Source organism: Takifugu rubripes, chromosome 13 (genome assembly GCF_901000725.2).
Source record: "Takifugu rubripes chromosome 13, fTakRub1.2, whole genome shotgun sequence".
NCBI lineage: Eukaryota > Metazoa > Chordata > Actinopteri > Tetraodontiformes > Tetraodontidae > Takifugu > Takifugu rubripes.
The window spans coordinates 19999209-20024210 of record NC_042297.1 but is presented as its reverse complement, the minus strand read 5'-3'; the positions used below and the strand labels follow the sequence as shown (position 1 = coordinate 20024210).

General features: G+C 43.8%; 5 protein-coding genes across 6 annotated transcripts; 1 reads left to right on the top strand and 4 right to left on the bottom strand.

The window, feature by feature from the left end:
* Positions 1 to 88: 88 nt before the first annotated feature.
* Positions 89 to 4587, bottom strand: LOC105417304 (dynein regulatory complex subunit 4-like). 2 transcript variants are annotated; one of them, XM_029846010.1, is made up of 12 exons: positions 3629 to 4587; positions 3394 to 3483; positions 3102 to 3299; positions 2631 to 2831; positions 2493 to 2550; positions 2213 to 2415; positions 1666 to 1830; positions 1498 to 1578; positions 1199 to 1405; positions 1047 to 1112; positions 868 to 946; positions 89 to 439 (listed from the first exon to the last, which is right to left on the bottom strand). In XM_029846010.1, coding segments are annotated over exons 1-12 (1371 nt in total). In that variant the 5' UTR covers positions 3650 to 4587; the 3' UTR covers positions 89 to 437. The 2 variants fall into 2 exon arrangements, with proteins under 2 accessions (XP_029701870.1, XP_029701871.1); XM_029846011.1 differs by having other exon boundaries at positions 90 to 439; positions 3808 to 4586.
* Positions 4588 to 5569: 982 nt separating this feature from the next.
* LOC101077647 (transcription factor E2F4-like) lies at positions 5570 to 8621 on the bottom strand. Its single transcript, XM_011610330.2, has 10 exons — positions 8413 to 8621; positions 7874 to 8012; positions 7642 to 7754; positions 7365 to 7523; positions 6813 to 6856; positions 6678 to 6742; positions 6288 to 6588; positions 6045 to 6092; positions 5886 to 5930; positions 5570 to 5801 (listed from the first exon to the last, which is right to left on the bottom strand). Exons 2-10 carry the CDS (start codon positions 7982 to 7984, stop codon positions 5686 to 5688), a joined length of 1002 nt encoding a protein of 333 aa, XP_011608632.1. The 5' UTR covers positions 7985 to 8012; positions 8413 to 8621; the 3' UTR covers positions 5570 to 5685.
* Positions 8622 to 8714: 93 nt separating this feature from the next.
* On the top strand, positions 8715 to 12339 carry LOC101077421 (lysosomal protective protein). Its single transcript, XM_011610329.2, has 11 exons — positions 8715 to 9013; positions 9281 to 9392; positions 9464 to 9601; positions 9679 to 9837; positions 10212 to 10303; positions 10752 to 10836; positions 10908 to 11060; positions 11141 to 11286; positions 11641 to 11803; positions 11888 to 11977; positions 12052 to 12339. The coding sequence occupies exons 1-11, from the start codon at positions 8847 to 8849 to the stop codon at positions 12133 to 12135; spliced, it is 1389 nt and encodes a 462-aa protein (XP_011608631.2). The 5' UTR covers positions 8715 to 8846; the 3' UTR covers positions 12136 to 12339.
* A 2-nt stretch (positions 12340 to 12341) lies between these two features.
* Positions 12342 to 17510, bottom strand: slc38a7 (solute carrier family 38 member 7). The gene is made up of 12 exons (XM_003970056.3): positions 17423 to 17510; positions 16417 to 16825; positions 16211 to 16264; positions 15895 to 16039; positions 15375 to 15519; positions 15191 to 15289; positions 15041 to 15098; positions 14852 to 14966; positions 14561 to 14708; positions 13832 to 14031; positions 13705 to 13756; positions 12342 to 13625 (listed from the first exon to the last, which is right to left on the bottom strand). Exons 2-12 carry the CDS (start codon positions 16669 to 16671, stop codon positions 13523 to 13525), a joined length of 1374 nt encoding a protein of 457 aa, XP_003970105.2. The 5' UTR covers positions 16672 to 16825; positions 17423 to 17510; the 3' UTR covers positions 12342 to 13522.
* A 1097-nt stretch (positions 17511 to 18607) lies between these two features.
* On the bottom strand, positions 18608 to 24455 carry LOC101061054 (aspartate aminotransferase, mitochondrial). The gene is made up of 10 exons (XM_003969988.3): positions 24289 to 24455; positions 21995 to 22151; positions 21761 to 21889; positions 21631 to 21690; positions 21389 to 21550; positions 21147 to 21251; positions 20899 to 21049; positions 20198 to 20363; positions 19949 to 20099; positions 18608 to 19701 (listed from the first exon to the last, which is right to left on the bottom strand). Exons 1-10 carry the CDS (start codon positions 24369 to 24371, stop codon positions 19579 to 19581), a joined length of 1287 nt encoding a protein of 428 aa, XP_003970037.1. The 5' UTR covers positions 24372 to 24455; the 3' UTR covers positions 18608 to 19578.
* Between the last annotated feature and the right edge of the window lie 547 nt (positions 24456 to 25002).

The following is a 25002-nucleotide window of genomic DNA, read 5'->3' as shown; positions in this document are numbered from 1 at the left end:
GCACAGACCGCTATGCCTTTTTTTCAGGGTCGATACTGGTTATTGACAGTAACTGAAACCAATAACTCTTTATTCAGATATCTTTTACTGTGAAGAATTCAAATTTTAGTCATAATTCAGTACAGTAATATTACGAGCGCCAACACAGAACTTCATTTAAGTCTGACATTTATAATCACGTCACCTTATTGAAATAACAAAATGGTGCTAAAAAGTGCTAAGAAGTAGGTGAAACGTATCTTCTTCCTGTGTAACGGCTGTTTTAGACGTGTATAAATGCACAAAATACATTTCCATCTCTGACGTCACTTGACAAGGGTACGAGTCGCTCCTCAAGCGGAACTGCGGTGTGTGTGTGCCCCTACGTTCCTTTTCATGGGCACACTACATGCTTGCTATCGTGAATTGAAAAGTGCGCTGCTTCCTCTTCATTCAGTCTGGGCGAGAGGAGAGAGAATAAAAAGTGTGTGAAAAATGAATGAAACACAACACAGAGGCATAAGACTGGTGACACGAGTGACCCAGAGGAATGGGAAATAAAAGGAGCACATTCACCATTTTATCTGTGTAACGATAAACCAAAGAGGGAAATAAGACTCAGCTGATTCTACATTTGTTACGTGCTGACGCCCACCTGAACATCAACGAGCTCTCATCAAATATTAAGAGTAAGAGAATCATAAATGTAAAGATGGAAGGTGGCCAAAAGGAAGATGGATGAATGTGTTTCCGTGAGCGGTGAGGTAAATCTTTAAAGATTAGACGTGTGGGAACAAGTGAAAAGATTGGTGCTATTCTTCCTGCCAGGATCTTTAGGGGTTGCCAGTCTTATTCCTTCTAAATTGATCATCACTTGGGTGTTATTACATCTCATTTTGGGGGAGACGTCTTCCACTGTGAGCCTCTCCACAGACCTCACAAGGGCGTCTTCAGGGGCGCTGGAGGCCTGTTTGGATACAAGGACACAGTTGTTCCACATGAACTCTGCTACACAGATTCACCAGCAACAAACTGAAATTCTTCCCGTCAGAAAAACATGGACGGACCTTAGAAATCGTAGCTTTTTGCTGCTGCAGCATCTTGATCGTGTTATTTCTGTTGTCCAGTTTTTCCTGTCAGACAAAAGTGATTCGATACTCAAGTCTAAATGAAAATATGTGAGAGAGGATAGAACTATAGTGAACAGATCACCAAATACCTCGATGTCATTAAGGAGCCCATCCAGAACAGCTGGGTCCATGTTGGAGGCCGAGCTGACTGAAATGATCTGAGCCTCAATCTTCTCCAGACGCGCCGTCAGAGTCTTTCCTTTATGTTCCAGCAGAGGAAACCTCTCATCTTCCTGTGGCTCCTCCTGGACACTCGTCTCACTTCTTTTGTACAGCTCGTCTCGTTCCTGCTCCAACTGCAACAGGTTGAAACAAAGCAAATGGCAACAGAACCACGGGGAGACCAAACATCCAGCTGACATTGACCCACACAGAATCTGTGATTGACCTCCCGGACTTTCATTTCCAGTGCTTCATTTTCTGATTTCAAGTCCTCCAGCTTCCGTGCCCTCATACTTTCGACGGTATTCTGTAGATGACGGTTACATGTGTCATTTCTATAATAAAGAGAACATCAACTGGGCTTCATTTGAATCGGGAGCACATCAGAACTGACCCCTGAAGCCCTTTTTGAGACGAAGGTCCCAGCTTTCTTCTCAAATTCAGTGATTTTCTTCTCCAACTTCAAGAGAGCGTCAAAAATACATTTGTTATCCTCCAAAACCTGGGCCAATTCTGCGTCCTTTTTGCATTGTTCTATCTTCATGTCTTTAATTTCTACCTATAAAAACAAGCATCAAACATGTCAGTAGCACTTATGGGGGAAACATTATGCATTCATAGTTGGCGGTAAAATACCGGCTTGGATGGCATCGATTTTTACTCAGGAAGAGAAAGATGCTAATGGGATTTTTCTTGTCTTCAATGGGCAAATTTTAGTGCCTTAAAAACTTAAAAAGGGAACTTCAAAATCTCAAGTGCAATTTCTGAAAAATAATTTGGCTTCTCGCGTGCGTAGCGGAGGGCTAACATCATTCAGAGAGGGAAAAACAACAACGTTTTCTAGAATAGTTTCTGTCTTAAACCCTTAGATAGTAGCTTTGGGGGGAAGCATTGTAATCATTTTCCAGACGACTGATTGGATCAGTATCTACATCAAATACCTTGAGCGAAAGGTTCAAGTCTGCGTCTTGTTTTATATGAGCAATAACAACATCCCAGTCTCTGACAGCTCTGTCGTGATCTTCTATGAGAGAAGCCATTTGGTCGTCCCAGTGTTGGCGTCTCTCACTCATCTGAGTCTTCCTGATGTTTTCCATGTCTTGTGGGATCAGCTGCATCTTTCTCTCATACTTGGCTATAACCTCTAAAATAAAAGGCCACAAAGATGCCCGATCTCTGGTCTTTGGGTTTGATTTGAATTCATCATTTAAAGGTATTTACCTGCACACTGTTTCTCCCCGCTGTCCTTCACTTTGCTCAGTTCTTCATTGTGTTTTTGCTAAGATTAAGAACAAAAGCGGTTTCAAATGTTGCTGCTTTTAAAGGGGCTGTATTTAGGAGCTGGTGTGTAGCACAAACCAGTTCAATCTCCCAGGCCAGTTGTTCACTCTCCACATCCTGCATGTCCACAGCGATGGCCTCCTGCTCCAGATGGATCTCAGCCTCTAACTGTTGCTGCTCTTTCTGCATGGCCTCAGCCAAGACTACAGCATCGGCGCTCAGCCCCGAGATCACGTTCTGGTGTTCACACAGGACGTGCTTTACCTTCTGCTTATACACCTGGGGAAGGAAATAAAGGTGCAGGGTTAACGCCATGGAAAATGCTCCTACGGTCTATCTGTCATTCAGCAGGAGCATCACAAATGCAGCAAGTGACTGTGGACTCGGAGGATTCAGAGAATCTGCCTTCATCTCTCCAGAGCTTGTTGGAATCTGTGTTGTCCTTGCACCATTCTCCCAGGAGCAGCATTTATCAGGTTCAGATGCTCATGATATAAGTCCTCTGTGATTTCATTCTGTGTTCAGCCTTATTGTTTGGATTTACCTCACCTTGATCTCAGCTCGGTGCCTCCTCTCATCCTCCACCATCTCCTTGTTTACGTTTGTTAGCTCAGCCTTTAGGTCCTCCAGCTCTCTCTGAGTGGTCTCCATGAAGCCAAACATCTTGTCCCTCTCCAGCTGAACATACTTCCTCTCCTCCTCCTCTCTGTCCAGCTCCTCTCGCAGCTGAGCAGCGTGCTCCTCCATCTGCCATAAAAATAGAATTCGGTAGCATTAGACTGATAAACTAGATCCAACCAAAACCAAATACTTCACATGACAACGAGACTTAAGTTCTGACCTTCTCCAGCGAGATCTCGTCTTTGGTGAGGCCATTTATCATGATGGGCGACCTGGCCTTTGCAGCCTTTTTACCTTTGCCTTTAGGAGGCTGAAAAAGAGGAAATGTTAAAACTCACAGTTTTGTCTCACATCTTCCTGTTATAGTCCATTTGTCAAATTAGAATATCTACGCTACAAAATCGCTAGCCGCCATTAACTTAAAATAACTCCGTAAATTAGTTATTTTTGCTTACTTTTTTTTTATTTGCGCTCATAGTTGCTGACTGAAGTTATTTGATACAATAGAAGGCAGTTGTAATACGTAAAACATATTCATTTGATTTAGATTAATGCTCAATCAACTGATATAAAAAATCAAAGACTGTGAGATCCTTTGATCTTGATAATTGCTTGGTTGGATTTATTGGCCTACCTTTTATGCAGAATTGGGATTCCTTGGATACTGTTATTGCTGAAACATGAAAGTCATGCTGCACTGTTCCCAGTTGAGTTGTGTGTTGTTGCTTTTGTGAAAAAATTACACTATTTTGCACAGTAGTGTAATCTGTGAAACAGCAAAATATTGACAGAAAAATTTACAAGACAATTCCACAGAAATGGCGGCTGAGTGCCTCTGGCCTGCCAGCCCACGTAATGCCCCCAAAGTCCCCAATCACGTATGTTTGTGTGTCCATCATGACCTTCATATATGTTCACATGTGGTATGTTTATTTACAGGCACACAAAAAGATCAGCAAGATAAAGTCTGTGCACCTTCCATTTCATGTGAGGGTGGCTAGGAATGGGAGCACTGAACACTTAATTTCCTGTTATTTTATACATTGCAAATAAACTGTTGCACATTTTGGTTTTTTTTAGTGCCTTGATGTCTCGTACATATAAAGTTAAGTGCATTATTTTATCTACTGCATTAAAACACGTTACTTCAGTCTTTTATCATATAAGCTACACCTGGAGATATTTAGAGGACAGAGGCTGGTCAGATCTTCAGCTATGCTAAAATATAAAATTTGAACTTTTAATTTTCTGGAAATGAACTGATGTACCTATGAATTTTATGGTGCAACAATATAATGTGCATGAGTAAAAATCCACTCTTCCAAGTGGTGCCCGTAGAACCACAAGTATGGAGCTGCAGAGTCCAGCGCCGCCCACTAGTCTTAGCCACGCCCACCTCACGCAGCCCCACCATTAGCCCGTCACATTTAACCCCGCCCACTAATTCTAGTCACACCCACCACTCCCAGCTTCACCATTAGCCCTACCATTGCCAATCACATTTAACCCCACCCACTGGTTCTAGTCACACCCATCACATCCAGCCCCGCCCACCAGTTCAGTTTTCTTCAATCGTATCCAACTGGAGCCATCTGCACTGGTTCCCTTCAGTCCTTCAGAATATGTTCAGTGATGACCCATAATATTTGCCCAGTATGGACAATGGTTGTACAGCTGGGGAAGATTCATGGGCCTCACTACTTGTCTATGGCCCTTGAGCATGCTGAACATCCAATTTCTCCAGGGGAAATGGTGCTGCCTACCTCTACACTATGCACCCATAACCAAGGGATCAGAATCGTCTAATAAACAGCGATGATCTTGATGCTCTTGTCTCTTCCCGATAGACATCCTAAAAGGTTGTTTTTTTTAAATGTGTCTACGACCTTGCCAACATGTTGCCAGTTTTCAGTTTTTCTATCAAACACGCCCAGAAATCTAATAACACCGACCTGCTAAATGACCTGCTAGTTTTGAAATTTGTATGAGGGTCAGATGAAGAAGTACATTATGGTTCCAATTTATTGAAAATATGGGCGGGTTAATCACATTCGTTTGATGAGGTTGTAGGTATATTTCCCCGAGTTGTAGTAAAAATGATCCTGGATTATGACAGTAAAGCATATTTATGTCAGTGGTGCTGATAACGGAAATGTTTGGGTCATTTTTCTGCAGAAATTCAGTCCCTGTGTTGCCGGGTTTCTACCGTGTTCCTTCGCTGATGACAGAAGGTGATGGGAATGATCTAGTGAGTTCATTTTATCAAGATAACAGCTTAAAAAACAACACATTTAAAATAACAGAACTGGAGCAAATCCCCTCATTAAAGCACCGATATAATCAGTCTACATGGAACTTGTCCTCATACTGAAGTGTACTTGAATAAATGAGGCAAAATGTGTTTTGTTTATTATTTGTTACAATAAAATAACTATATAAAACAAAGCACTGTGTAAACACACTGGTTCAAACTATTGAAAGTTAAGGCGTTGGCTCAAGTGAAGCAAAACAGTTAAATTTTAAAAGTAGAGATTTCAAAAAGGTCACAGAAGCTTTCACCTTCATCCAATTTACACACGTGTTCCTCTTGGCACGGAGGCGAGGACGGATGGATGAGCGGGCAAAAAGCTGAAAAGAAGAAAAAGAAAGAAGTGATCAACAAAAGAAAGCACACAAGTCCTACACGAGACAGGAAGTAGAAGCAGCCATTACCTTCAGAGCTGAGGAGCTGTCTGATGACCTCTGCTTTCATTAATTCTACAAGAGGAAAGACGTTCAGACTGATGTCTAACCTCCACACTGTCAAACTTACCTAAGAAAAGATCAATAACCATATAATCAAACGTGTTCCTGACACAGTGAGCACTCTACCTTTGGTGGGCTGCGCTAGCTCCTCGATTTCTTTTGATATGTCTCGAACTGGGGGGAAATATATCGGATGAACACAAAAGCATTAACATAACAGGAAAATCTGTCTTTTAGCATCTAGAGTTGTTCCTGATTTTTACAACTTGTCACTGCTCAAAGATTAAAAACATAGAAAACTGAACTCGAACTCGATGTGCTTTGATGTCTAAAGCTCCGACCCGGATCGCTGCAAAGTTCAATACTCACAGCCGGATGCAGGAGTTCTGTTGGGTTCAGCCTTTATAAAGCAGGATGACCATATGTCCTTCATGGCTGGCCGCTCAAATCTGGAGCTTGGATTGGGATAAACTGAAGCCTGACAGGGAGGGAGATCACTTTCCATATCATCTAATGCGTCCACCCTGTTATTGCGCAAGATGTCCTGAGGTGGGGGGACTGGCAGTACGAGAGGGGGGGCGCTGACGGAGCGTTTGCTCAGAAGCAGGACGTCGATCGGGCCGTTGATGCTCTTCAGGTAGATCTGGTATTTGGTTGGACAACGGTGCACCTGAGTGGAGAATAACAAATAACAATTAAACAGTTTATTCCATAAATGAGAGAAATATAAAACAACGGTTCCAGTGATGTACAACTCACAACTTTGGGAATGGGGACTTCTAGCTTGGTGCCAGTAGGTGCTCGCACTGCTAAGACGGTCCGGCCTGGAAGAGTTCACATTCAGCATCAAACAACCACCTATTTCAGCCTTCAAACTGTGTGAGGCGACGTTACCGCTGAAACAGTTGCAGACGTCCTCGTGGTTGACGTAGATCAGAGTGTCTTTGAGTTAAGGCTGAAATTAACTACTGCACAAACAAATGTGGGGTTTTATTACAAATACAAGAAAAATCCTAAAACGATGATTCAGTGCAGTAGGAAAGTGCTCAGATCCTTTCACCAGAAAAGCTCAAATATTGCAGTGGCATAAATATTCAGACCTTCTCAGTGCTCAGGTGAAGCACCTTTGGCAGCAGTAACTGACCTCCAGTCTTTTTTACTACGATGCCAAAAGTTTTGCACTCCTGGATGGTGAGAAAAATCTGCTATTTTTCTTTGAAGATCCTCTCAGTCTGTCAGGTTTGTGGCTGACTCTAGACACTAGAACAGGTCCTCATTAATGATGCTTTAATCTATACAACAACAGCTTGGTGACAGGATGTTTGACAGGATGTTTTTATCTAAGTAAACTAAACTAAATAACTAAATAAGAGACCTGTCTACAGCAAAACATTTCAAAAGGGACAGCAACTCTTGCTCTCCTTGCATTATTGGATAAAAGGATATTTGCTGCAGTCTTCTGCTGTGTTCCTGATACTTTGCTCAATCCAGAATTTCTGCAAGTCCAAAAAAGTCTCCTTTTGTTCCAAATCCCGTAGCTCAGACCTCAAATCCGTCATTCTCCTGGTTAACGTTTGTTGAACATCCGTTGTTGCTAATGATCCTCTTTTCACGGGAGAAAATAAAAAGTACAGATTACTAAAAAAGTTTGGAACAATGTTGGCAGACATGTATGTGTTTCTCAAACATAAACAAAGGCAGCAAAGGCAAGTTACACACTTACATCCACATTACACAACGTTTAGAGACTTTAGAGATGAGACCAACACCTTCCAGAACATTTGTAATGTCATAGATTCGTCTTCTTTGTTTGTTTACAGCCAGGATCTTGACAGCCTACATGGTTAAAAAGATCAATAATGAAATATTATCCCTGATGGGTATCTAAAATAAATAAAATTCACTGTCATGTTTCAAGTCAGTGGTGAAATGAGATCTGGGTTTAGGGTTATTACCTTTTTCAGGTCCAATATTCCACCTTCAGATTCGTGTAGCAATCTGAGGAAGCGCTTGGTGAGTTCTGCAAGACTTTTCTCTGCCCTGCTTTTTGGATCCTGGTCTGGCATGGCGGTGCCCTCACCTGACCTATGAAGACTATTTCCGGGATAATGTGTAGGACATCCGTGAACTTTATGTTTTCCGAAAAAAACATTAAAAACCAACTCCTAACTGGATAGGCTAGGCCTACGATTTTACTTGTGATAATTTCATATACGGGCTTTTCACATTAATTGTAGCATGTCGATTTAAAGTCTCTTTAAAGTCTCTATCATCGCATCGTTTTCACCGTGTGGTTTTATTTTGAAAGTACGCGGCGGAAGCAATAGCATTTGTGTTTTCTCTCTTAGCCACATTGCTAACTAAACGATGAAGCATTTCATTTACTTTCGTCTGTTCGGCAAATCTATTGCAACGTTAATATAAATATGAACAGATCGCCTATCTGATATTATCAGTGGGGATCAAACAAAGTGGAATTTATAAAGGTCCTCACCTGGCGCGTTGTCTCGTTTATCAGTACGATGCAGGGATGCTTCAGCAGATGACGCTGCTCACGTTATTGCTAGCATTCCGTCCGACGTCTGGGGTTGTATCTTAACTAGCTAAGTACAACCATTCTCCATTTTTATATGTGTAAATAAAAAAAATATTTTTATTAATTGTACTGATTGATTGTCCAACCCCCGATGCTGTGGAATTCCGCGTGTATTTGTTTTCGCTCGATGGGACATGCGTGATTTTCAAAATAAAAGTCCGAACAGTACCCAATGGAGGGACGCGCCGGTCACGTGACACGGGACGTAGTCACATGATGTTCATCGTTGCCTTTAAGAGGAACCACCGCACACCTTAAACTTGTTTGCTGCCGTGTATGTTTTTGTTCTTTTTTTAAAATTGTGGAAACGGGCTGAAGTCCGCTTTGGAGCCATGTTTGTCCGCAGGCTGCCGTGGCTGTGTTTGTTTGCCGTGTTTCATATCGGTTCTGCTTATGACCCCGATGAGGTTACTTCTCTGCCAGGTATGACTTTCAGGACACACTATAAACAGTGGTCGGGATACCTCCAGACTCGGCCGGGTAGATTCCTTCATTACTGGTGAGAATTCATCACGAACCCACTTTCTTCTCCATGCAAACTATTGTCGCGCTGTATCAGATCGGACATTTATCTAAAGTTTGGTCTCAGACGGTTAAGTAGTGTACACTCAACTTTGTCCATTTTCTGCTGTCTAGATACTACATTTAAATTTCAGAATACTGCCCGTTATAATAAATGTAGGCCTTTCCCAATCTTGAATACACACGGTTGCTCAGTGCGACCCTTCAGATCGTAGCTTGTAACCATGGTGCTGATGTGCTGCAGGTTCGTGACCTCCCAGCGGAACCCTGCTGGGGACCCTCTGGTCCTCTGGCTGAATGGCGGCCCTGGTTGCAGCTCATTAGATGGCCTTTTGTCAGAGAACGGCCCGTTTCAGGTGAGCTCTGTGTATGTAAACTCGCCCACTGAAAATGAAACCTAAACGTGCACTGTTGACCTCCCACCCAGGTGAAGGATGACGGAGCCACACTGGGGGAGAATGCCTTCAGCTGGAACAAAGTGGCCAATGTTCTGTATTTAGAGTCTCCGGCAGGAGTGGGGTACTCCTACGCTGATGATAGAAATTACACTACCAATGATGACCAAGTATGTCACTTTCAATCAAACATTTTGAAAGGTCAAACCTTCAAACCAGCCCGACGTTGTACACGTTGCTCTTTCAGGTCGCCGATGATAATTATAGGGCCTTGCTGAGTTTCTTTGTCAAGTTCCCCAATTTTACGCAGAATGACTTTTTCATCTTTGGAGAAAGTTATGGGGGAATTTACGTGCCCACCCTCAGTCTCCGCGTGGTTACTGGAACCGCCAAAATCAACTTCAAGGTGAGATTTCTTTCTCCTGCCTGCACACTTATCTTCTGTGAACCTAGATGTTGACTTTGTATCACAGCAGTGATCAGTTGTTCCATCCCTGGCCCCTCTGGTCTTCGTGTCTTGTCGCTCAAAGCTGCATCCTGAATGTAGTGAAGAGCTTTAAATTGTCAAAGCTAAGTAGAAGAGCTCCGTATAAACGGGTTATTCTGGTCTTTCGTTCCTGCTCTGCAGATGTCAGAACCGCCACAAGAGGGCACTAAACCAAACTTGTAATTTTGACCTTTTTAAGTAGATTTATTAATGTATCAAAGGTATATTTATGGCACCTTTAGCTAGGCAGATGTAACAGTTACCAGCATTAACCACTGAACATGTGTTTTCAGGGCTTTGCAGTGGGAAATGGTCTCAGCAGCTTCGCGCTCAATGACCAGTCCCTGGTCTATTTCGGTTATTACCACGGCCTCTTCGGAGAAGAGTAGGTGGAACTGCGTCTTTTCACGAGTGCACCCTTACTGCCTCCTCTTTCCTTATTACGCAGGTGTTTCAGCGCTGCTCTAGTGCACAATTGCAGGCAGAACTCACAAGTTCAGAGATAAGAGCTTTATTCATCTCTCATTGGGGGAAACTCGTTTCTGCGGCGGCAGCAAAGTGTGACCAAAAGCACCAGTCAGCTGTGACATTTTATTTGCTTGAGTAGCATTTGGAGAAACATGAGTACAACCTTTCCCATTATTCAAGGCAGGGTGATCTTACAGGTCAGCTGCTTTAAAACTCTCAAGTCACTGCTCTCATTGCTTTATATGGTCCACAACTCTGAGCTCACTTCCATTTTTGACCTGCCAATTTACAGATATTTGTGTTGCCACAAGGAGAAATACGGTACGTCATGGTTGTCTTGATCGTGCTTATTTAAAATTGTGCAGATTGTGGCGTGCCCTCAATGAGAATTGCTGTAACAAGGGGATTTGCAACTTCTACAACTCCAGTTCAGAGTCCTGCACGACACTGGTACGAAGGCGTTGCATGTCGATTCACGCTGGTCGCGGCCCATTAATATATGAATAAATGTGACTGTGCAGGTGAACGTTGCCTTCAGTATTGTGTACAACAGTGGGCTGAATGTTTACGCTCTGTACTTGGATTGTGAGGGCAACAGGGCCTATCACAAAGGCTACGAGATGACCATGAAGCACCTGTTTAAACACCACAGAAAGCAAGCACACACCTATAAGGTGAGCTTTACTCCCCTCTGAACAAGTGTTTGATATCATTTTTTTTCCCCTAAATCATAACATCAGCGATCAAATCTCAGTTTCCAGTTGAGGCAGCTTCCTCCGTGTCTCTGAGCAAAGTCCCGCCCTGCATCAACAGCACAGCTCAGAGGACCTGGCTGAACCGAGGCGACGTGAGGAAAGCGCTGCACATTCCGGCTGTATTGCCGCCGTGGGACCTTTGCAGGCAAGATTCATGCAAATGAGGGCAAAGCCTGAGGCTAAATACTTATGGAGCTGGTAGAAATGGATCCTCAGCTTCTGCTTACTGCTCATACAAGGACTCGACTATCAGGCTGTAGTTTCGGTTTATGTCTCCCTCCAGAGATTAAATGTACCGTAGTTCTGGTGTCACTGCACTCATCAGCCCAGGCTCCTGTTGCAGACTTAAAGGTTCCTGAAGTAGAGTCCTTTATATGAATGTGTCTGCACGCTTGTAACGTAAACTCAAGCTGCCCATAAACAATCTGACAGTGGTCAGTTTACAGCTGCAATTTTTTTAAAGGGCGTTCCCAGTTGACGCCTCCTGGTTTGTTTGCAGTGACGACGTGGGCGCTCACTACAGCACTCGGTACGGGTCCATGAAGGACGTGTATCTGAAGCTGCTCTCCGTGGGCCTCAGAGCGCTGGTCTATAATGGCGACACCGACATGGCGTGCAACTTCTTGGGAGACCAGTGGTTTGTGGAAGATCTTGGCCTGGAAGTATGGGCGCTATGTTAAGAGATGGTTTATCCTGTTAAGGAACGTAAATGATCTGACTTTTCCAACGTAAATCTTTGTCTTTAGACGACCGTGCAGTACCGGTCCTGGCTGTACGAGCAACAGGTTGGCGGTTTCTATCAACAGTTTGGAAACCTCACTTTCCTGACCGTGAAGGTGACGCCTGTGGTTTTTTGATTCCTCCATAATGTTTATTTGCATGGCTTCATTATTCTGCTGTCCTGTTCCAGGGGGCGGGACACATGGTTCCTCAGTGGGCTCCAGGACCGGCCTTTCACATGTTCCAGTCCTTCCTGAACAATGATTCTTACTGAGGGTCTGTTGGGCACCTGCACTCATCACTTTAGGCTTCATCAGGAGGGATAAGTAGAATGAGAAAGTAACTAAAGGGAATTACTGTCCATCTGCACCGTTGCCCACAGGAATCGGCTTTGATTCTGCTGTCAGCATAAACCTGTTTTATGTTGTGAGCCCTCGAGATCAACTTCCTTTTTTTTAAAATAAAACATTCAAATAAATGTCGTCAACATACTGTCGGATTTATTCACGTTGGCCGTGTCACTGTTTCACAAGTAGTACTGTTTAAATATCCAAGCAGAAACCTGCAACTCAACTTTGTCGTACATGTTAAATACCAGAACAATAAATGCTGACATTCATTCCCCTCCAGACACGCTGGTCTGCAGCACCGGTAAAACAAAACTGAAGAGGATGTCAAGAGTTTATGTACAAATACAATAAACTTGGTCTGCACCTACAATCCCTTTAAGACCGTTTGTCAAAATACAACTTATTTGCTTTAAAAATTCATACATTTCTGTCAAAAGAAAATCCAGCCCTGAAATATAACGTGCATAATTGGACATATTCATACTGTAGTAAATAATCAAGTTTGGTTTAATGTGTCATCACTGACAGAACAGTCGCCTTTATCAGAACCCGTTACCTGGAAATTAGGTGCAGCTTTAAATTACAAACTTTTCCATCTTCAAACCTCTGAATTAGTGTTTGTAAAGTTGTTTCACTTGCTGAAGGTAGCTGATAATGACAGTCTTTATTACTTGGTAACCATGTTGTTTGGTCCTTTTACAACATTCCCATAAACCCCAACATGGCTGTATTTCTTTGTAAAGACCAACCTTAAAGTCTGCTCCCATTGTCACAGCATTTAAAACTGCATAAATTAAAAACATGAAACCTAAAACAACTTAATAAAATTAATGATTTCTTAGTTGCCTGAACCAACTGGTACTAATCATCCATCACTGTGCAAATTCTTAGCATGACCACCCAGAATCCTGATCTAGATTAAACCAGGGGATCATCACAAGTTCTTTTCAATAAATATCATTAACCTGCAAGTTAAAAAGTATAAATTGGTACAATGTCATCATCAAAATCAATTTGATTACTAGACCGTTGTACATAGTGGCCTTCACTTCACTTATAAAGAGTCCGCCTGTTCTGTTAGTTAAAATCACCCTTAGAAATAAAAACTGCATGAAATTAAAGAAGAAACCTGTCGGAGGTCACGTGAGGATGTGTCGTCGCTTGTTGAGCAGCAGTGGATTCTGAGCGTGGGGGACTCTTGAATGGGCGAGACGAGCTCTTCCATCTGATCCGGTGGTCCAGAAGCACAGACGTCCCCCAACTTTGTCCCTGGCGGCCTGGACGCGGCTGTCCCCAACAACAACCGTCCCTTTAGTTGGCAATGTCCCGATATATGGAGTTGGTGGTCGTGAGGCCAAAGATGAAAGCTCCAATTGTAACCATGACGATGCCAAAGACCACTAATCCGTGCCACCTGTAGCAGAGAGGGAGCAAAAGAAGGGTTAAACTCTCCCGGTTGACTCCGGGACATCGCCGGATGAACAGCGGCTCACCTGGCGGAGCGGATGTCGGTCTCTGACAGCTTGGCTTGGATTAAACACAGACCTGTGGGGGTCAGAGACACTCATCAGACATCTGTGGGACGCTGGACTCACTTCAGGAGCTGGTCGGGGGCGTTACCCGGGAACACAAAGATGAAGCAGGCTGCCAGGCCTCCGATCATGGAGATGACCCGGCCGATGTCGGGGATGAAGAGCGCCAGAACCAGCGTGACCACGAACCACACCAAGGTCTGCAGGACGCGCCTCCGTTTCTCACGGCGGACACACACCTCCACGTGCTCGCCTTGGAAACGCAGCCACAGTCCTTCGATGACCGCCCTGGAAGGAAGTGACGGCGAGTCGGTGACACGTTGGCTTGACCCCCGACTAATCCCGAGATGCTTGATTAAATCTCAATAAGTTATCAACAGATTATAAGGAAACTGTCAGCAGGTGTTGATAGTGGGCCAAAGAGGAGCTGATTCAATATTCCACATGTTCCTGATTCTGGAGGGACTTTGAGTTTTGATCTTCCAGATCAAAGGTAAAGAGGTTTGTAACATTACGTAAGTTAGTAGGTTAGTAGGCCCACTATGTTACGTAACCTTGCATTATGTATATATACTAACTAATGGGTGTCAGTCACAATATGTGGTCATGTGCTCGGTTAAGTCTGGTACAGGTACGGCTCTGGCAACAGTTCAGTAGTAACACATCATAGGTGCAGTTATAACACTGTTATAACAGTGTCGCTACAAACAGCCCTACTTTAACAGTGCATTTAAGGCAACACGACACAAAAAAGTTTAATAGATGCATCTATTAACCTATTAACCACAAGTGTAACTGGTTAATCCGTTGATCTCACCTGCCACAAAAGTGTAAAATTGGATAGGAAGTGACGACGCAGATGACGATGAAAGCTCTTGCGAACGCCACGGCGATGTCGTTGGAAGGGTATGACATCAAAATATCCTGACTGACGTTGGAGCCAAAGGTCAGGTAGCCACAGACCCCTGATCCAGAGCAGAGAAACAAGCGTTTAAAGATCAACAAACATCAGAATCTGTGATGGAGCCACAGATGATCAACTTCACTGTATCAGGATTCGGAACTTCGTTAGAGAGCTGCTTCCTAAACTCGTCAACATCGTGATTACCTGTTCCTGTGTAAACAAAGAGGCAGATGATCATGCTGAGCGTGACGACAACTCCCCAGGGTTTTATCTCCTTTCTGCTCATGCTGTTGAACACCGGCACGCAGCTGACATGGCACTGCGGACAGAGACGTTTAATCCATCGACACAAACGGAGACATTGCTAATGTCGCGGGGCGCTCGTATAGATACCTGGAAACCAAAGCATATGGTGGGCATGGCGTTGAAAACTGCCGTCCAGGAGGTTGAACTGTAACAAACATCCATCAGAGACGGGTCAAGGACGCCGTCCCCAGCACATAAACACAGCCAAGACATTTAAAAGAGCATAAAATAGCTCACCTGGTCGAACCAAAACCAGGAGTCACCTCTTTATCCGGCCAAATATACTTTATAATGACCACGACAGTCACGTACCAGGTCCCCAGCACGCTCAAAGCGCTGCAGTCAAACCAAGAAAACAACATCTGACATGGAGCTAAAGCCGTTTGGACCCTGCGCGTGAACGGAAGCCGAGTGTCCGTACCTGGCATATTTCTGAAAGCCAATCTCTTTTGGAATGGAGAGAGGCAGAATAACCAGCACCGCGGTGACAACAATGGTAAATTTGCGGTCAGTGTACCAGTGAGTGCTGACTGTGCTGTCTGGTTCATGAGCCAGGGCAGCGATCACTGCAACAGGAGGAGGAAACAGACAAAGACAGAGTAAATGGCAGCGGGGTTCGGGCCCAGCGCCCGTGCACACTCGTGCACACCGCTCAGGATAAGCAGCAGCGTGGACGGAAACCACATCCCGTCTGCAGGCAACATTTCCGCACGGTCAGCATTTCAGAACGTGGAAGTGTAAAACTGGATCACATGAACGGCGCCAGTAAAAAAGTAAAATTCTCCACGCACTTTGGTCTCATCAGTGACGGTTCCGTCTCTTTTAAAGGGCGATCAGCCCTGACAAACAGCCAAACGGCTCAGAGTTCTTCCTCCTTAGAACACTTGGGCGGCTTTGATTGAGCAAAAATGACGGATTCCAGCGGGGGCTCGTATGCTTACAGCGATCCAGTTGGTCTCCGATGACAATGAAGAAAGCAATGCAGGTCCCAAAGGTGTAGACGGCGATGGATATTTCACAGAGGACTCCTGTGACCTTCCCGCACGTGGCTCGAACCACCTCCTGATAGGTGCTTTCATTAGAGACCTAAAGGGAGCAGACAAGTCATCACAGCCTTTCAGTCTGGGTCCATTCTCGTTTCATTCTTCAGCTTTTGACAGGCGACGCACAACTCAACGTGCTTCGCTCTGCTGAGGTTGAAGAACGGGAAACGGTTGTAAAATTAACGGGCCAGAACCTGACAGAAGGGGTACAAACCTCAGAGCAGTAACCGAGGACCACCAGGCCACTGATGATGAAGATAAGCATGAACTGGAGGGAAGAATCAGAAAAGAGTTAATGTCGTTCCTGATAATGCAGCAGTTCTGTGTTGGTCACGCGTGATGATGACGCAAATGTTTGTTTGAGGACGATACGTGGTGCTTCTGTGTGTAGTGAGGGGGGTGTTGGAGGACTCTCCTCACCATTTGAAGCATCACCCCTGCAGTGATGCCTCCTGCCATACTGAACGCTGCAGGGAAATTGAGAAGACCTGCTCCCAGAGCTGCATTGACCACGATGACCACTGCTCCCAGGGACGACACGCCCGCCGTCCTCCTCGTCTCCGCCTCGAGGTGTCGGTCGGTGTCCACGCTGGGGCTCTGCAGGAGCCACGCTCTCTCTCCGGAGTTAATGCTCCCGGCGCCGGCCCAGTCCTCAGCATCATTGTGAATGGCCATTGAGACGAGCGGCGAAGGAGAAGCAGGTCAGAAATGTCTGGGTGGATGGGGGTGATGCAGCAGACGTCGGTGGAATATCTTTAGTTCCACGACCGGCAGGATCCAGTGGAGGTCTCTCAGAGGTAGAACACCGGTGGAGCCTGTCGGTAACGATCTGATAACATATAAGAGTGACAGAAACAATTACATGATATCAGCACAACACAGATATGTGTCTTTGAGAGTTTAAATGACTGTGAACACACGCATAAAAAAGCAGCATGTTTCAGTACAGCATAAAATATTTATCAAATAAACATAGCAACAATAAAATACGACTTTTACAAAAAGACGGGGGAGCAAAGTGACACATTTGTCACACGTATATAAAGAAGATCTGAGCATTGCGTAAGCCATTTGGCTGCAATAGTAAGGCAGATGTTCACAGCCAGAGAAGATCCAGATGTTGTTCGGCTAACCATAACTCAATTAACTGCTAACGTTTTCCACATCCACAACAATTAGGTACCAACACAAAATGGAAAAAACGCCCATTGAAGTTTGGGGTGAATAAGAAGTTTCTACAAATCAACACTGAGTCACTCTTTGTCTGGCGGCTCCTCGTCAGCCATCGTTACACCTAGCTGTGCATTAGACACAAACACTAGCTACCTTCAGCAAACACGCCACACATAAAAACAATCAATGCTGTCGGGATATAAAACCACATCGATTTAGCTGATTCATAAAGTGTAGTTGGAAGATCGAGTACCTCGTCTGTGACGCCGCGTCCACCGCAGACGAGGACTGAGCTGCCGTCTGTTTTGGCAGCTGAATTAACGTGACCTGATCACGTGATCGACCCTTTTCCTTGGCGTTGTGGGTAATGTAGTTTTGTAATCATTCGCTTTCACTTCGCGAGAGGAAACCGCTCCAATTCAGTATCAACTCTCGTGAGGATATAACTTTAACTACTGTTTAATATGTTCAACATGCCACAAATGGTTCGCGAGTCAAGGCAAAATAAGGATGTTGTTCTGGGTCTGAGGCAACAACCTCCATTCTGGACCTTGTTTATTTCTAGGCACTACAGGCCAAAATACTTGTACCTTCACAGTTACTGTGGAAATGGGATTTTACATTTGTAGGCCACTAAGTCAATCTGATAATATTACAAATTGTTTTATTTCCACAATACAACCGTTCCTACCAAAGTTGAGGAAGCTACAGCATATTGTGGCATTCCACTGAACAGGAACCTTCAATGGAAACCAGGCCAACATTTCTGAATTGAAATGAGGAACTTACAGAACTCTACTTGCCATAGAGTCATCTAAAATAAATAAATAAATAAACCCTTCAATTTACTGGTCAATAACAAAAGAATTTTTAAGAAATGCACATGCAATATGACAGTCAATATTAGGTCAGGCTTAATGGGCCAAGCAGGTTTTTTCTGATAATACTGCAGCAAAAATTACTGGCTGAATCCCTGCCAGATCATCCAAATCCCTTCCAGTCGCAGCAACTTCCATTCGATGTACAATGACATGAAGATGGTCTAATCGCCACCAGGGCTGCTTATTTAAAGTCCGCTTACAGAAGCATCATAGCAGACTGAGGCCTCCCAGGATGTGCAGTTTACCCAGGCCTGCACCCTGGAGTCGATGCTCCGAGGCAGAAACACGTCGGGATGCAACAGTTCTAAGCCCAGAGTCATGGACACATTCATTGCTAATCATGATACGAAGCTGGGAACCTGCAGACCACAGTAGCTGGAGACTCACCATCCACATCAGCCCCCACCTGCAGTGGTGTAACCGAGCATGTTGCTCCCCAAACAGAAGCGCTGCAACACTACTGGCTGCAGTGTGGACTCCACTTCCAAGGCAAACGGATGCCAACAATGGTGTAAATAATTAAACCGTCAACTCAAATAACAAAAATGAAAACACAATTCCTCTTCGACAATTTATTGTTTTTGTCAATAAAGTACATGACCACTGATCCGAAACTCTCAGAGAATGGAAAATGCGTCCACATGCCAGATGTTTAAGACTAATGAGTCGACTGGGGACAGAACCTTTCTAAAATTCATCTCATAGTCAGAGAGACTGAGGCATCAGTCTCCAGCAATAAGCACGTGTTCATCTGTTCATGGACTCTACAAAGTCGAATACAAGATTTGATAGACGTGTGAAGTATGACGACCTTTTATATCAGAAATAGCATTTGAGGAAGCGTTTGAATATGAAATGAGCATGAATTTTACCATTTTTTCCCACACACTTGATGTTGGCCTGCAAAACTAAAGTGAAACCGGTAAACTTAAACCTACATCCAACAAAATGAAAGTAACAGAGATGAGTACCTGTCAGAGGTAATAAGAGTACCGTATTACTGGATGGCTGATTATTCCATGAACAACTCGATTTGACTGATGGACTGATAATCCAGTTTAGAAATCAAAACAGTGCTTCACACCTAATAAAGTGCAACAACTCCACTATTTAAGCAATAAAGCGCTTTGTCATGGACAACAAACATATCTGGGGCTAAAGCTAATCAGTATAACAATAGCCTGATGTCTTTATATGTTGAGCATTGAACCGATTAATCAGGAAACAAATACATTTATGGGGCACTAATGCACAGCCAACGCTAAGTTTTACATAATAAATAAGCAATAATCTGTTAATGGAGACGGGCGGAGTTTAGAATTTATAAAGCCAATTCAGGGAAACCGTTGTGGAAAGTGGAAGCGATGCTTTTAAACAATTCCACACAATGCAAAGTGATATAATGATGTAGCCCACTCAGAATGTCTAAACATCATGTTGTTCTTCAGGGATGAAGTCGTCATTGAAATTTGCCGTTGCTCTTTCACGCTGCTGCCTTTCACCCGTCGCGCTCCACGCCGTCTCCGCCCTACTTAGTGACAGCATGGATGCCATGTGCCAGGTAGCCCACGTTCCCAGACGTCACGCCTGCCATTGAAATTCTTCCATCCTTGGTCATGTACACTGAAAACTCCTTTGTCAGGCGTTCAACCTGCACAAAACACAAAACCAGCACTTCCGGATGTTAGTTTATTAAATGTAATAGAGTTGCGTCATTACAGTAAGACGCTATTACCGTCACTAATGTGAGCTAGTGGTGAAACCTCTGAGCACCAAAAGATAAAATGTTTAGAGCAAATATCCTGACGCTGTCGGTGGCGTTAAATATTCTGTTACATTTGCCTTTAAAAAGATCAACATGGGTTATTTTTTTAAAGGGGAAAAGAAGACGCAGGAACCTGTTCGGGTTTGAGGCCTGTGAAGCAGAACATCCCGATCTGGTCGGTGACATGCTGCCAGTTGTGGGTGGAGCCTTCATTTTTCAGACCAGCCACCAGCTGTTCCCTCATCTTAATGATGCGGTTGGCCATGCCGTGCACCTCCTCCAGCCTTTCGTTTGACAACACAGTGCAAGCAAATGATTAGTAAAGGAGAGATGAAGCCATGAACCTATTCAAACTACTCTGGTAGCTTCTGGAAGGTCGTACCACAGCGAGCGCAGCTCTGGCGTGTTGAGAATAGTTGCTGCGATTCTGGCGCCGTTCATTGGTGGGTTGGAATAAATTGGCCTGATGAGGATTTTGAGCTGGGACTCGACCCTCTTTGCCTCTTCTGCGTCATTACACACCACAGTAAAACCTCCCACACGCTCACCTGTGGAAACAACATGCATCAACACCCAATTAACAAGTTAATCCTGTAGTACAGCACATATATACTACATATAGGCAGTAGAACATCTGTACATAACATGGTTGCTTTGTTATCAATTCAAAATTGAGCTCTTTTGTTCAAAGTCAGACAAGCAAACACCAGCTGTCCCACATCCTCAGTGGAGGTAATGAATCAACAACTTAGAGTCCAGTAATGTTCTCAATACCCAGTTCTCACCACTAGGTGGGGGTAGAACCACACTACCCAACTATAGCGCTATGCTCTCCACCCATCGAAGAACAGTAGTGGACCTTTTCCCACCACAGAAAGTACAGAACAGTTCTTCAAACTACAACAGAGGTAATTTTGGATTACGTAAATATGAACATCACTAAAGAGAAAAGCCCTTGACTACATAGAGTTCAGGTCACCTACTGACAAAAGGTACCGGTATTCATCCTGGTTTCTCTGGGCAAAGTGCATCATTTTGTTACCAATTGTAATTAAGTATAATCCTCAGTGAAATCAGACTGACCATAGAGGCCCATGTTCTTAGCAAAGGACTGGGAGAGCAGGACGTTGTGGCCCTGCTCAATGAAGTACCGCACAGCCCAGGCATCACGGTCAATATCTCCACTCGCAAAGCCCTGATAGGCCATATCGAAGAAAACAAGCAGGTTTCTTTTCTGTAAAAGGACAAAGAGAGAAACCATTTATTCAAAACTGATTTTAGATTATTAAAAACACAGAAAATGTTCTTTATTTTTACAGATGCATATTCACCTTGACAATGTCAGAAATCTCCTTCCACTGCTCAGTCCTGGGGTCCACACCGGTGGGATTGTGGGCACAGGCATGCAACAAAATCACACTCTTCTCTGGGATTGCCTGTCATTTAAAAAAAAAAAGAAAACGAGGCGTGTGTAGTAATGAAAAACTGGATGTGGGTGGCCATTGGGAGAGGTTATCCCTGAAACACAATGGCTGGGAATGTTTGCTCTCCTCTGCCATTATTAGTGTCTTACAGAGATGTCCTCAAGAGCTCCCTTGAAGTCAAAGCCACAGGTGGAGGGGTCGTAATATCTGTATGCTTTGAGCTGCATGCCAGCGTCTCTGAAGATTGGTGTGTGATTTCCCCAGGAGGGTTTAGGGAGGAACACGTCACGTGAAGCTCCATGGAAACGAGACTAGGATGAGAGACAAACACCTAGTGAGCGCACGTGCCGGGCCACATCTCTAACTTGGTTTTGCGGTCAGAGGAATTTACCAAAAAGTTGGCTCCAATACGAAGCGATCCAGTGCCTGAGATGGTCTGGACGGTGATACTCTGTTGGGAGAAAACTAAAGCTGCAATTATTTGTGCAGTCTAAAAGCAGCTTTTATCCGTATCTACTTACCCTGCCACTCTTCAGTACTTCATTATCAGCACCGAGAGCCAGCGTGGCACAGGCCTTGCTGAACTCCCCCAAACCACCGATGGGAAGGTACTCCTTGTCCAGTTGCTTGGCTGCAATGAGTGCCTCTGCCTTAATGAAAGAAATAAAAGGTTATACTTTTAAGATCCTAACCACTGGGTTTACCCCCTTTCCTAATGTGAGCAGATGCGGCCTGCAGCAACTGGCGAGCTTTACCTTCCGGACACAGCTGAGCACAAAAGGTTTGCCTTGGTCGTCTCTGTACGCTCCAACGCCCAGGTTCATCTTCTTAGGGTTGCTATCCCTCTTGAAGGCCTCTGTCACTCCCAGGATGGGATCAGGTGGGCCCATCTGAACTCCACCCCACCAGGAGCTGCAAGGACACCAGCAGTAATGAGCCAACATCTAAAAAAAGGTGCTTCCATGTTGTACATCGAAACTGTCCAACACAAACATAATGACTTGATTGCATCCGAGCTTATATAACAGTATTGTGTGACACTGGTCACACTAACCTAACTAACATTTTAACCATGATCCCGTGACCTGCTGCGGACCTAATGCCCAAGATTAACTGCTCACATGATCCAAGAATACGACAGAATACGACGCACGAACAGCTCGCACTCTGCCAGCACGAGAATAAACATGAGCCAGACTGAGGGTCCAGAGTACAAGATTTGAAGTAATACGAGGGCAAAACAAGCTCTGAATAATCTCAAGACTGCAGTAAAGCAGGAATTATCCACTAGGAAATTAGTTATGGTAATTAACTGATAATTAACAAGGCAAATGGCCAAGTCACAGTAAATAAAATCAGTTTTTAATCCTAAACAATGCTACATTGTTGCAATAGGTCACTTGTCTTTCAGGTCCATTACAGACGTTTATGATCCATGTTAACTGTACATAAGCTTCTTATCATACGAAGCTTAGAATGGTTACATAAACACATTGGAAATGCACATTGTTGATTGTGACTTTCACTGTACTACTACTTTGTTGCTGTCTCGGGTTTCTTCATCAAATTGTAACCCTTCTAAATGATGCAGCTAAATTTAAACTTAACATTTGGAAAGGGCACCAACACTCCAGCCAATAATATGCAACAATCCCTGAATTAATGGTGACACTTTAGTCTGACAAATGTAAGCTTTTTATTCAAATGCAGATGAGAAAACATCAAAAACAAAACAAAAAAGTACATGCAATTTAATATAATTCTTTAGAATAATGGGATACTCATTTATGTTTGAACAAAGCAAACGATCAGTGAAGTTTGTATCAGTGGACCACAGTAGCATAGCTCCTAAATTTTTATCAGGACACTATAGTTTCTTTTCTCTAAAGTATGTTAAATATGAAAAGAGACCAAAACATAAAGGTTATGTTTGGTGCTAACGTTGGTGCACTGAACTTGAGTTTTCATTTGCACAGATCATTTCAAAAGCTGGACTTCAGCATTAATGCAAACACCACGAACAAACGGTCAGTAATCAATAGATCTAAACTGGTTTAAGGGATTTCTTTCTAATGCCCTTTACAGTATAAATTCACCAAAGTGTTAGAAAGGATTGTCTTCATTAATATTAGAAACAGTATTGTCTATAAGTCCTTGAGAAGTCTGAACATGAGCCTATACCAAGTAAAACCATGAGGCACGCCCACACAAACAGAAATAAGGCACCGGAAACGACATCCAACTCGGCCCATGTTTAAACAGGTACCCCCCCTGGGAAAAGGACACACAAGTATTGAAAAACCCAACATGTAGATTAATTATTTGAGGCTATTTAAAAGAAAAACCCATCAAAATGAATTTGCCCTCCAAGCAGGCCATGAAAGGACACCGCTTCTAGTATCAGTTTCCACCAAGGAATTAGCCAATCAGCAATCAGGCGCAGGCGCGGTAGCCAATCACCGCCAGCGACGTCATCAACTACGACAAGTCGCTTAGCTCAAACTTATTAGTGCACTGACAATCAAGGCCACCGCGATTGTCAAAATCTTTAAAGAGTTGCGATATAAAGACAGCAAAACCATCAGTTATTAGACATAAAGTGCTACAGACATTTTGAACATGAAGCAATTTGAGAGCCCTGCATTTGAACACCGGAGCAGTTTTCCACGGAAGTCTACACGTTACAGATACGCCATTACAGATACTTTGATTAGCAGCAATATTGCTGATAGAATAAAGTTACGTCCAGCTGTTAATGTAGCCACAATCATATTTTAATACCGCACTTGATTTATTACTTCACCTGGTTGGGACAACGTTAACTGAACGGTGCAGAGGTTCACACAATATGGCCTTTGCTAATTTTTTGACCCCTGTGTCTTTAGCTTGCCAGCTAATACAGCTAAAATAATTAAATGTAATTTATTGAACGGGCTGACAATGTTTATCCTTAAAATAATACGACTGTCGTGTAAGCTAACCGCAAAACACGCCACTATATTTGCAACGAATTTCTACCCATTTTACATATTTCCTAACTATTCTTTACCTGTTACGAGTGGCAAAAACTCCCATGGATGGGGAAATATTCCCCAGGCAGTAGAATAACTTGTTGGATTTAAGCAGGGCCATCGTTTCACAGCTTCTGGGAAGAGAGCCTAGCAAGATGTGGACGGATGTGAAGGGCAGGCTCGACCAAGATGCAACGCTCCGTACGTGATGACGTCAAAAGGGCGACGTCGCCTTCGTCTTCTTCTTCTCCTCCTTCTCGGCCTTTTTCTTCTTCTTCTATTAATTGGTAGTTGATAACCAGCTTGTAAGATCATTACCGCCACCTTCTGGATTGGAGTATGAAGCAGAATGCCCTATGGTCTGTCCTGCTATCTAAAAATCGCCCTATAAGCGACATTGTCCGAATTCCTCCTCAATAATTCTGTGAGATTCCATGGTACTTTATTTATTTGAGGAGAGCGTCGCCTATATCACATTAAATGTGATGACAACACAGAGAAACGGAGTAAACAGAGGATCCTAATCAAAATTTAACGCCAGAGACTCATATTATCGCACTTGTCGGTCCCCTCTGCAGCTGCTTGATGCGCCCACTTGAGGGCGACCTCACACAAAACACCGCTGCATCGTCTTTCGGGGCCAAACTTGCCGCAACGCGATCCCTAAATTCTATATTTTGTATTGCATATTATTGTTCATTGTTGCTTGTAGAAGCCGTCTCTGGACCTTCTTCATAACTGATGTAATCGGC